The sequence below is a fragment of the Vulpes vulpes genome, chromosome 7 (genome assembly GCF_048418805.1).
Source record: "Vulpes vulpes isolate BD-2025 chromosome 7, VulVul3, whole genome shotgun sequence".
NCBI classification, from domain to species: Eukaryota; Metazoa; Chordata; class Mammalia; order Carnivora; family Canidae; genus Vulpes; species Vulpes vulpes.
Window position 1 is genome coordinate 59,978,570 of NC_132786.1, and position 12,309 is coordinate 59,990,878.

Consider the following 12,309-nt stretch of genomic DNA (forward strand, 5'->3'; position numbering starts at 1 on the left):
AAGGAGTGGGGGTTATAGATCTTCTGGAAGTGTAGGCACCTGAGATGGGGCTTCAGGGAATAGATGTCTAGGCAGAGACATAGAATGTAGGAATCCAGGCAGAGGGACTAGCTGTCTGCCTTACTCTCTGATAGACATCATTGAGGTAACTCCTGATCCGGCAGCCCACACGTTACTCAGTGGAGCATGAGAAATAGCTTCTTTTTAATGGACATTTCAAACTGAAGTTGACTTCCAGCCCTTTCATAGCTGTAGAACTTGTTTTAATCAACTTCCCTTGATAAAAGAGCTGGATTCTAGCAACTATACCTCCTTTATCCTCTCTCTACTGATGTCTGGAGCCATGAGAATTTTTTTCTTAGTTTCTGCTGCTCTCATTCTCCTTGCTCACATTTTGTCAGGTAAGAGGGAAATCCTAATAGATGTAAGGGTGGCAATCTGTCTTTTGAGAAGAAAGTTCAGACTTTAGAAAAGTGCATGACTAATCCCTGTATTCTAAAAATGTCCCAGCACAAAGCAGTTACTAGAAATCTTTTCTTGAGCTTAAACACAAAACTACTGAGCTGGACTATCTCCACACAGAAGGGTGTCTGGTTAATTTACCCCAAAGCTCCACCAAGGGATTCAGACTTCTCTTTACAGTTAGCTCTTTCCATCTTCTGTAATCGTCCACACAGCTTCAGCGTGTGCCCAAGTGATAGCTCTAAAATGAGAGAAAATTTCAGAGGCAAATTTCAATGACACGTGTTAATTTAGAGAAGTATAGCTTTTGTAGCCTAAATGAGAAAAAAAAAAAAAAACGATAAGAGATTCTTAGTGTCGTTTTTTGTATTTTTTTTCCTATTTTTATGTTTTATTAGTTGGTCCAAATCTCCGAATCTTAGATTAGTTAGAATTTCTTTCTAGTTCTCACACACTTATAGAAAATTATATCATTTAAACAACTTACATCTTGATTGGTTTGCTTTTACATCTTTGAGAGCTTTGAAATGGTCTCTTTTTGCTCAGTACTGCCAAGACTCTATCCCTAAGACATTTTAAAAGATGTATTTATTTTAGAGAGAGAGAGAGATAGCTGGAAGAGGGGTAGAGGGAGAGAGAGAATCTCAAGCAGTCTCCCCAGTGAACGCAGAGCCTGATGTGGCGCTTGATCCTATGACCTGAGGTCATGGCCTGGGCCAAAATTAAGAGTCTGATGCCCAGCTGAGACACTCAGGTGCCATCGCCCCCCACCAAGAAACTTTTATATCCATCCCTTCTCCACTATACTTCTGTTATTAAGTCATTACTAGTGGGGTTCCTCATGTATTATGAAGCATTTTACTACTTCATGATTTCCTGGTTTTTGCACTTGCTTATTACACAATCAGGCCTCAATAGGCCTACCAAACCAATACATATAACACTTAATAAGCAATTGTTTGGGCATTATAGAAAAAGTAGGTAAAGTGGAGGTAAAAAAATATAATTAGAGTATGATCTTCTTGCTTAATTTACTTGAAGTTTATTATTTTATTATTTCTGTGTTGGTAAAAAATAGGTTCCCCAGAATAGTAAATAGGTATTTGATAAATTTCAAATATACAAATAAGTGAATGGGTGAGATGGGAAGATTCATTAAAACTATAACACAAAACAGTTCTCATAAGTGCCATAAATGAGGCAGACTATAAAAAAAAGCGATGGAAGTAGAACCGTGCTTCTAACCGTGGGATCAGAAGGGCCATCTTGGGAAATGTTCTTCACCTTGAACTTTTGAAAACAGGTATAAAAACATGCCCTTACATTTCAAAGTCTCATTTATCAGGTCAGTTACTTGGTTTCTGCTCCAGTCTTCTCTTGAAGGTCAGACAATGGATCCAGGTAGAGAAACACATTTTAAGCCATCTTCTCCATTCCCATTCAAAAGTCTCTGACTCATTAAGGGCTTCTTGTTCCCAAATTCAGCTCAGGTACATTTGAATCCTAACAACAAGCCTAGTGTGGGCTCAAATTAGGAGCGCCACAATCACAACAACCACACAGAATCACAGAGCTGGAAGTGAGTTCAATGATCAGTAGAAGAGGTAATGAACACAGATATTTTTACACCAAAACACCTGAAGTTGGATCTCAGGTCTAATCCTTCTAAGTTGTGTGAACCATTGTGCTTCAGTCTCCTTTCTAGAAGGGGTTATAATAATAATAATAATAATAATAGGATTGTTTGAAAGATTAAGATACATGTTATGTTAATTAGAGGCAAACTTATTTTAACAAACACATTTAAAAAGAGAGTAAATGAAAAAATAGTTAATTTTTCTTTTAGGGAAAAATCCAAAAAACAGGTAAGTTGACTATTATGGTTAGAAAGAACACTCTTCTCCACCAAGTTACTTTGAGCCTAGGGAGGAAGGTCAACTTTGTGTCCTAAACATGTGTCTTTCATCTGGTTCTAAAGATGCTCTGACAGGAAGGGCTGAAAAGTAAGTAAAGCTCATGATCAAAAAGATTGCACAGAAGCATCTACATCATTTGATTTCTCTTTCATTGGTCCAAACTTACCCATGCAACCATACAGAGAACGGGGCCTGGGACTGATGTCTTTTGCTGAGTCTCCTCTTGTTATCCAGAGATTCCATTACTCATTGTTTGAAGTGAGAAGTAACTGCTTGGGGAAGGTTTAACAATCCCTCTGTTTCTATAATCTGCTTAAACAAAGCCAGGCACATCCTCTGTGCCCCGAGAAAGTACACTATTATTATTGTCTGCTTATCATTGTTCTTAAATCATCATTCTCATTCTTATTACCTGCCTCAATTAAGTATTTAAACGCCTTATGAGTATTCCATGTCATTGATTGGCTAAATGCCTGATGAATTTCCGTAGTCTATTACAATATCCAAAGTTCAACTTTGGACTATTTTAAAAATTTCCTCTTACTTTGAGAAGAAATCTAAGGCTGTGCAATTCCTTTCTGTTGGTCTGAGTCCTAACTGGAGCATGAATAGGTTCAGTGTTTCCTCAGCATGGCATTATCTCAGGTACGACAGCAATATGTGTTCTTTCTCCTCCTCAAAACTGTATTTTCCCAGAACAAGTTCCCTTTGGGAGTGACTGCCAGTTCTTTGTATTACTTCTCCTGAGAACATCTATCACCAAAAACTTTTTTCAATCATTTCTCTCAAAATACCTTACTCACTTCAGCTTAATCTTTGTTTAGAAGTAAAACTCGTTGTCCATATCACTCTGAATTCCAGAATTAAACCCATTTTTCATTGACATTTCTTACAGAATGCATCAGCCTCAGGTTTCTTTTATCTTTGCACCTAAAATCTTGAAACTCCAGAGCCACATGGCTGTGGTCTATCGTTGCATGTGGTCTCTCGTTGACCGGCCTACAGTATAAACAGCACCATCTTTCCCTATTGTTATATGTCTGAGACTATTAATATGGAGACATGAAAACAATCACACATTGGGAAGGAATGTTATTGAAATTAGAAAGTAGACTGCCTCCATCCCAGGAAGACATGCTCTGCTTCTAGATATCCTAGAAATGACTATGGCAGAGGGAATTGAATACCTAGTAGGGACACTGTGTAAGTTGTGCGGGGAATCTGAGCTCCCATACAGCTGCTCAGGTGACATGTGCTTTTTCTGATCGCTAGGTGTGTACTCTGTGTCTGTAGGACACTCAGTAAGAGGGAATTGTGATTTTGGCCTCAGTGATGTTATGTTGTTTTCTGGTCACCAATTACTGGATAACTGAGGCCTTGCTTTCTTCCCTCAGCTCATGGAGCTATACGCAGAAGGATGCAGTGCCAGAAGATGGATGGTCGCTGTGAAGTTGAGTGCCTTTCCTTTGAAGATAAGGTTGGGGGCTGTAGAGCTGAACTGACACCACTTTGCTGCAAAAAAAGGAAGAATAATTAAAAGCCAAGCAGGAGCTACAGAAAGTGAGAAGCAAAGATCCTCTGGCTGTGAGCTCCATGTGGCAAACATCCCTGGATTTTTTCTCTTGACCTCCAACATGGGCATTCTATGAATGAAGCTGTCAATCCAGCTTCTGACACTGCAGAGAAATACCCTCTGTAGGCCTGAGAGGCCTGGGGGAAGGCACTGTGTTATGTTGGCCTTTGGAATCCCCACTGGCTGGCAGAGGCCCATTAATTATTTTATGGATTGATAAAGTGAGTGAGCAGATTAACAGATGAAACAGGTAGAATGGAAAGGTGGGACCATGGTTGAAATGTTCTAAAACCCTGGCTTCAGACAGAGGTGTGACCCTGGGTCTTTGTCGTTCAGACTCTGGTGTCTGTAATATGAGACGACTCAACCACATAGTAAATGGCCCACCTGATGGACACAAATTGTGGCCGCCTTAGTGGTACTGCTGGCTCATGCTTCTCCAGCTCCTTCACAGATCGCTGTTAGCATGGCTTCCCCTCCCTCCTCAATTAGGGACATCAAGTGCCATAATGAAAAGGGCCTGTGTCAAAGGTTAAACTGGCCAAAGATTGGGTAGCATCTTCATGCTGGCCACTTGTAGTGAGAATGTAGCAGTCATGGCCTCTTCAAGAGCAGGGTTCCTAGAGATAGTCTAATTCAACACCTTCATTACAGCGGAGGAGATAGAGACCCAAGAAGAAGCCACTGTTGCTGGCTTAGGCACAGCAACACTTCAGGCTTTTGGTCTTATGTTCTTAGCATGTCCACAAAACAGGGCCCTGGCTGCGAGCAGAAGCCTGAACACGGAATACTTTTTAGCAGCTCCGGTGAGCAGCTGGGTGGAATAAGAAGTGGACACAGCTGCAGAAGAATTGGACACTTTCCCAGATCCCTCCTGTGACCCTGTGATCCTTGCTTTTCTGGGCTGATAGTAATGGCAAACAGGCTCTAAAGTAAGAAATAAAAACATGTTTTTAAAAAATATTCTGGCACAGCTACATATCTTCATGGCTAATGGGGTGATCTTTTTATTCTGAAAACCACGCAAGAGCCAAGTGGGTGTGGGTGGAAAAAGCTCTCTTTTTGCATGTAGCGCAGGTCCTGGGGTCTTCCCAGAAGTTGTTTACCCAGGCCTCAGATAAAACTAACTGCCTTTGAGAATCTAAATGTATTTAGGTCTCATCCCCTGTTCTTTCTGGGTTTTTTTTTCTCTCCCCTTTCCTTGCAAAATTAACAGTGGTGTATATAATGTTTTCCTCTGCTTCTCGTCTCACAGAAATATCCTCTACCACCATCATGCTGCTGGGATTTCTCTTAATGAGGAGACCATGACCTCTTAGACATGTTTTGGTCACCATGCTCTTTGTAAAGACTCCAGGGGCACCCTCAGCAATCGATGGTTGGTATTTTTTGTTACCTTGGTACTTTCGTGAGCATTTCGCCATGTGGTCTGTCTCCTCCTTCATTCCTGTCTCCTCTGCCCTCAAAGATAGAACTCTTCCAGCTCCTTTCTTCCTCTCCTTCCCTGTTCTCCTATGTTCTCCCTTTCCTGGGTTTGCACACACCCTGGTTTTATCCATCTGCATATTACACATGTCTCTAAGCAATTCCACGAGCTCCCGTGGTTTCAGCCTCTCCTATTGATGTGGCATTACCTACTCACCAGCCCTTCCAGGCTCCAAGCCTCCATTCTCTACTTCACTCCATGGCAGTGCATGGATGCCCTGCACACTGCATCCGCCAGACCTGGAGGCCAGTTGCTCCCCATTAGCCCCTTTAATGCAAGACATGGCAGTAGGCAGGAATTTAAGATGAAGGGTAAAGACACTCCTTTCCATTTCCAGCTCTGGCCAGCAGCACCCCAACAGCAACAGAATGTTGGCTCTAGGCTCCAACTCCTTTTGGCTTTCTCAGCACCCTTGCAAGATCCCTTGAAGGAACTAGCAGCACCCAGGGGGTGCACCCATTAAGAGGCCCAGCTGGGACACAACCTGTTTTGCTGTGTACCCTATTTCTCTATGGACCCTGTTCGGCCGTATCTTCTCCTCAAAAGTCTGAACATTTTCTGCAGGTGTCCTCACCCCTCTTGTCTGGGCCCCCGTCATGGAACACTCCTTCCTTAAAGTCTTAAGCATCATTCATGCGCTGCTCCTGACTTAGAGGTCTGAGCACCAGCTGTGCTGTGTCCCATACTCATCCATCAAGCCTCCACCTGTAAGGAGCTAACACAAGGATTTCGGACCCTGCTGCTGATAGCGCCTTTCCCATTTGCTCCTCCGGGTCAGTAGTTATTAATCTCTGTGGACTTTTGACCATCTGCTACCTGTGTAGCAATCCTTTGCATTACATTTCATGTTCAGAATACCCAGCATGATTTCTGTTGACCTAAATGAGCTTTGTCTGATAAAAATCCTACACTGTATTTCCGACATTAACTTCATGCTAAAGTTTTACAGGGCATTGGTCTTCCCTAACTGGATCTCTGATGGGCACCCCTAAATAACTACTTTTTATTGCAGTTTATCCCTTCCTTTCCGAAACTGAGCTTCAGTTAGTATTCTAGATCTTAGTAAATATTTTTACCACTTACTCAGGCACTCAAGTTAAAAATGACTTGTTCGGCTTACTCTCCTTACAAATCACACAATTCCCTGACAGCATAAATGTACATAGATTATTCCCCAGTATGTGCAAATTGTGCCATAACTTTTCCTCTGTTCTCTCTAACATTGTTCTCATTTACCTAGATTAGGGATTGGATATCGTTCTACATTTCATGCTACATATTATGCCTATATGCACACACACATGCACACACACATGCACACACACACACACACACACACACCATGTTTGTTGTTCAATCATAAAAACTAAGTATAAGTGTCACACTCAGATTTACAAGAATTCTTAGAATGTTAAAATGTTAGAGCTCGAAGTGGCCTTGGAGGTAATAAAAATCAGTGTTTCCAGAGCCAAATTGATTCTAGTCACCTCGGGATGCCTGGGTGGCTCAATGGTTGAGCATCTGCCTTTGACTCAGATCATGATCCTGGGGTCCGGGGATTGAGTCCCACATCGGGCTCCCCATAGGAAGCCTGCTTCCCCCTCGCCTGTGTCTCTGCCTCTGTCTCGGTGACTCTCATAAATAAATAAATAAAATCTTTTTTAGAAAGTTGATTCTAGGGATCCCTGGGTGGTGCAGCGGTTTAGCACCTGCCTTTGGCCCAGGGCGCAAAACTGGAGACCCGGTATCGAATCCGATGTCGGGCTCCCGGTGCATGGAGCCTGCTTCTCCCTCTGCCTGTGTCTCTGCGTCTCTCTCCCTCTCTGTGTGTGACTATCATAAATAAATAAAAATTTAAAAAAACTACAAAAATAAAAAGATGATTCTAGTCACCTAGAATATTTTAGAAAATCAGAGGTCTGTCCCCGAGTCTCACACTTTCATATTCGGAATTCTTAAATTAAAAATCTGAATTATTCTCAAAAAAAAAAAAATAAAAAAAAATAAAAATCTGTATTTTTAAAGCCACAGGTCCAGTCAAATCTCCTGCATAGTGATGTTTGGCAACTATAGATCACCGACCAGAGGAGCATCTGAGATTTGAAAGTGCCCAGGTTCTGTGTCCCACACTTCCAGTTAGAAGCCAGAGTGGAGCATCAGAACTCAAATCTAGAAGTTCTACTGTTAAGCCCAGTGGTATTTCACCGTCCTGCACTTTTTGAAAAGGAGATGTTGAGAGGAACTGAACAAATGGCTCACCTCCTTGCTCGGGGATCCGAAGTTCAGACTTTACAGATAGATTTACTTATTTATTTATTTATTTATTTATTTATTTATTTATTTATTTATAAATTGAGAGAGAGCTGGCATACACAAGTGGGCAGGCAGGGGCAGACGGAGAAGCAGACTCCAGCTGAGCAAAGCGGGGCTGGATACCTGGACTCCAGGATCATGACCTGAGGCAAACGGACATGCTTAACCGGTTGAGCCACCCCGGTGCCCTAGAAGCTCAGACTTTCATTGGAAGATACATGTCCAGCAAACTAACATAGAACATGGGGTTTCCACAGCCTGATGGGAAGCCTGTGGGAGCTCACAACAGAATGACTGAGTTTGACTGTAGTTAGCAGAGTCTGAAACAAGTTCTCAGACAAAATACCCTGCCCTCGTTCAGACCAACTTCTTGTCAACCTAGTCAAAATCACTTTAACTGACCTGAAAGATTGCTGTTCCATTCTATTGCCAAAGTGTCCGTAGCTTATGTTCCCATTTGACAGTTACTTCCATTCAAAACTGCCCATTTCCATGAGCATCCAAACGAACAAGGACTCTCTGTCCTCCCTTGAAGGCCGTTCTGCTATCGTAAGACACCCCTGAACCCAGGTACCTGTAGGGAGGTATTGAAATGTCCTCATTATGCAAACAGAGACATTCTACTAGTTCTGGTCAGCTGCAGAATGAAATGAAGTCATTTTCCACCTGTCTGTATGGACACCTTCACCCATGAGAACCATTATCATCACCTTTCCCAATCTATTCATTTTTGAACCAAGTCTCCTCAGGTAACAAAACAAATCTCTAAAAGACTTATTCAGTTTCAGTAGCTGAGCACTTGAGACAACCCTACACATAGGCCAAAGTCTCCACTACCTACACTACCTACATCCCACTACGTCCTATGGGATAGTCAGTGTTGGAGAGAACCATAGTTCCCTGGTACCTGAATGCTCCCTTCGGATTGTGTGCATCACACCCTAGGTCTGGTAAGATGGACTTGGATGAACTGCAGTCAGGGGCTTTCCAGGTGTTTAGAACCATCTGTGCTTCATCACTGAAACAGAACAGGATATGGGTAACAGAAAATGGGGCATTTTCCTAATAGTGTTATTTGTCTCCAAACTTCCTCTGCTTATATTCTCCAACAGTTAGTGACTTTCAGATAATAGCATGACAGAGCCATGATACCGCTCTTGGGCCCAGGCAGAGGGAAATGATAAGGATCTACTTATATGGAAAACTGAGTCTAAGAAAATTAGCTCCATACAACTGATCTTTGGGGCTTAACTCTTTTTTTATGGCTTTATTCCACCGTTGGCTCCCCCTGTTACCTTTCAACTCTGGTCTTCTCAAATGGATTCCTCCTGAGATTCCAGCTGACTCCCAAACCGAATGTGCCCTCTACATTAAGGGTAGAAACAGGAACTAGAGGTCTTAACCATCCTCTCCAGCCATGCCTTACCATAGCCTGCATCAGACTCCCTGCTTTTGACCAAGGAAATAACTGGAAGTATAAAAGAGAACATCCAGTATCTAAATGTCCTGGCCAAGTACATTCACGGAGGAATAGGCGATATTATTACACTTGAGGTAGGATATTTATTCATTTGTTTTGATGAACAAAAACCTAGGGTTTGCTGAAATGTAAGAAGTAAACACAGAGGTAACAACAGCGCTTAATTACCAATGGCAGTAACTCAAAATGGGGGAAGAGTAATGATGAAGGTGGTCCTGGAGTTTTTTATTAACACACATTGCAGGCATATGGACAAATGGGGCACACTCTCTATTCTCAAGGAACCTACTAGATCTTCACTGAAACAATTCCGTATACATCACTTCTATATTTTCTCCATATATAATTTTGCTCGGCAAAGTTACTTGATTTTAAAGAACCAAGGCCAATTGTGAAAATTGCAGCAAAATATTTCCATCAAATGAGACAATGAAATATGTAAGAAACAAAGAGAATCCACAGGGGTTTCTCCAGTGAGATACCACCACACGACTATTAAAATGACTCATTGTAGGTTTTAAGCCTGCAAACCAGTAAAAAAAAAAAAAAAAGGAATTATTTTCTGTTGTTTTTAATTACTAAGTGTATGGTAATTCACTACAGTGACAATAGGAAACTAGTGGAAAACTCAAGAGAACACTCTCCTGGGAATCCCAGGATGAGAGCCAAGAGACATCTCCACGTGCCAGTGAGCAACATGCACAGCTGGCAACAATATTGGTTGTGACACCTCAGAAATCTCTGAGACAGAGTTCTACAAGATGAAGAGATTGATAGACATACCTGATCAGACTGGACTTTTTAAGAGGGTCGAACAATAGGCAGAGAGGTTGGGATTGAAACACAGAAAAAGGGGAAACAAAATCAGATATATTAAAAATGAGAAAAGAATGAGCCCTGGGGAGAATGTCACGTTGAGCAGGACAGGAACTCTGTAGCGCTCTCTAGACAGCAGCACTTCCAAAGCAAGCACTGACCTCGGCTGTGCCTGAACACCCAGGGGAAAAGGACTGGGGGTAGGGGGTAGGGTTGGGGAGATGTGCCTGTCCAGTTTGACAGTTGGGGTTGACAGTTGGTCCCTATTCATGGAGCTCAGGTTCCCTCCCCAAGTAGCTCTCCCTTCTCTTTTTATCTCCTCCATCTCTACTGCATCCTCATTTCAGTGTGTTAACTGGGGTATGCTTGGTTTTCCCTCTGAACCCCTCCCAGAAACCCTCTCTACATTGCAATCTGCAGCCATTTAGGGGCATCCTTGATCCACCAGAACCTCCCCAAAGTTTTTAAAAAACACTTGGGAGCCCAGGGATCACTCGCCTCCGTGAAGATGATGGAGAAAGTTATCCTGAACTGAAGCATCCTCAGAATTATCTGCTTCAGCTCAGACCCTGAGAACCGATCATGTGAAAACTTGATTACAACCAGGCTTCCCATGACCTAACTGAATCTCTAATAAAACTTTATGAGGGCTCCTGTAGGTCCAGATAACTCCTGTGATGAGCGGGAAGACATAGGGATTTTGTTCTTGGATGGCCAGAGTCGTCAAATGTTTTTGAGTCTACTTGGGAACCAAGGAGCAGCTCTTGTCTTTCTTCCTGGAGAGGTTTCAGCTGACACCTGCCCAAATATCCTTAGAATTTTGTACTTCAGCTCAGCGTCAGGGAACCACCATTGGGCAATCTCAGCCAAACTGAGTCCCTGGAAATGTTTAAAGTCCTCTCCTTGTTCCAAAAAAGGGGAACTTGCCTATGAAGGCACTGGGTGGTGACTGCCCACCTACTCCAGCAACTTCAGTACTTTCTAGGTTCACTCAAAAGCAGTATGAAACTCCTCTGCTGGCCTTTGTCACCCCTGCTGGTCTGGTTGACAGAGGCTCACCCTCCAACAGCCCAGAGCCTCTATACGCAAATATGGTTACCTGGACCTCCAGTAGTTGGATGGAAGAGGTGGAAGAAAGGCAATGGGATGCTAAGGCTAAGAAAATGCTGGGGTTTACTGGGAGTCATAGCATGGTTCATGGACCCTGGCTGTGGGTCTGGCTCCTGCCTTCTTTGCATGCACCCAGGGCTGGCCAAATACTTGAAATCTGATGGGTATCATGTGGCTGGCCAGCCCCAGACAGCCCTCCTTCCACCTCCATTCTTTGAAGCCCCCCCACTGGGATATGCACACAAGTTCCCAACATCCCCAATGACCTGGACCTAGTTGGTTTGACTTTCTATGCCACAGGCTGCCTGCTGTTGCCTTATCAAAAAATTCTCTTGGTGAGAGCATAGGGCTCAGAGCCTGAGATACCCCAGGAAGGAGGTCCTGATACCTTGTCATTTGACAAGGAATTTGAGAAATATGTACCGGAATCTCCCAACTTCTTGGGTCTGTGGTAGTAGAACTGGCAGTATTAATTGTTTTAATAGCGTTAAAGTCATTGTGATCATCCTCCTATCATTACATTGCTCTTGATTATTACTTTTACTGTTATGTCTCTTATTATGGATTGTTCATGGGTTGTTGTTATAAAACACTGACTACATTTTCTATTCAAGAGGAGTGTCCGATATGTGGAGACCATTTCTAATTGTTCCCCAGAAGATTTCACACAACGAGGCTACAGTTCTCCCACTCCACTGCTTGGTTTCCTTTCATGCGGAAACCCTCTCAGCATGTTCCACATTTCTCTCCTGAGGCATATACCCTCCATGAGGGCAGGGAAGCCAAGTGGATAATGTCCCCAGGTTGGCAGATCCTAGAAAAATGTACACGTTCCGTCCACAGAGCAGCACCATACCCTGTAGACCTGGGAGACTCACACAACCCTCCTTGTCTCACTAGAGCCAGCATAAAATTGCTAATGCCATTTGGGTGCCCTGGAAGTGCTCTTGCAATCCAAAAATACTGGAAAACAAATTAGCAGGGGCCTGAGCACCCTCAAAATTTTGTAACTTAGCTCAGAGCTCAGGGCCCAGCAACGCCAAAACTGGAGTCAAAGAAGGGAATCCTAAGCCCGTCACATCCTCTGCAAGTATTCATGTCCCCTCAGGGCCCCGGGAAATGCCCACGCTGCAGCCCAAGGCATGGAGAGGCA

The 12,309-nt window shown here is 43.1% G+C and overlaps 1 protein-coding gene across 1 annotated transcript; it reads left to right on the forward strand.

Annotated features, from left to right (window-relative positions):
• The first annotated feature begins 331 nt into the window (after positions 1–331).
• On the forward strand, positions 332–3,915 carry LOC112934495 (beta-defensin 107A-like). The gene is made up of 2 exons (XM_072762703.1): positions 332–401; positions 3,773–3,915. Exons 1-2 carry the CDS (start codon positions 332–334, stop codon positions 3,913–3,915), a joined length of 213 nt encoding a protein of 70 aa, XP_072618804.1.
• The last annotated feature ends 8,394 nt before the right edge of the window (positions 3,916–12,309 follow it).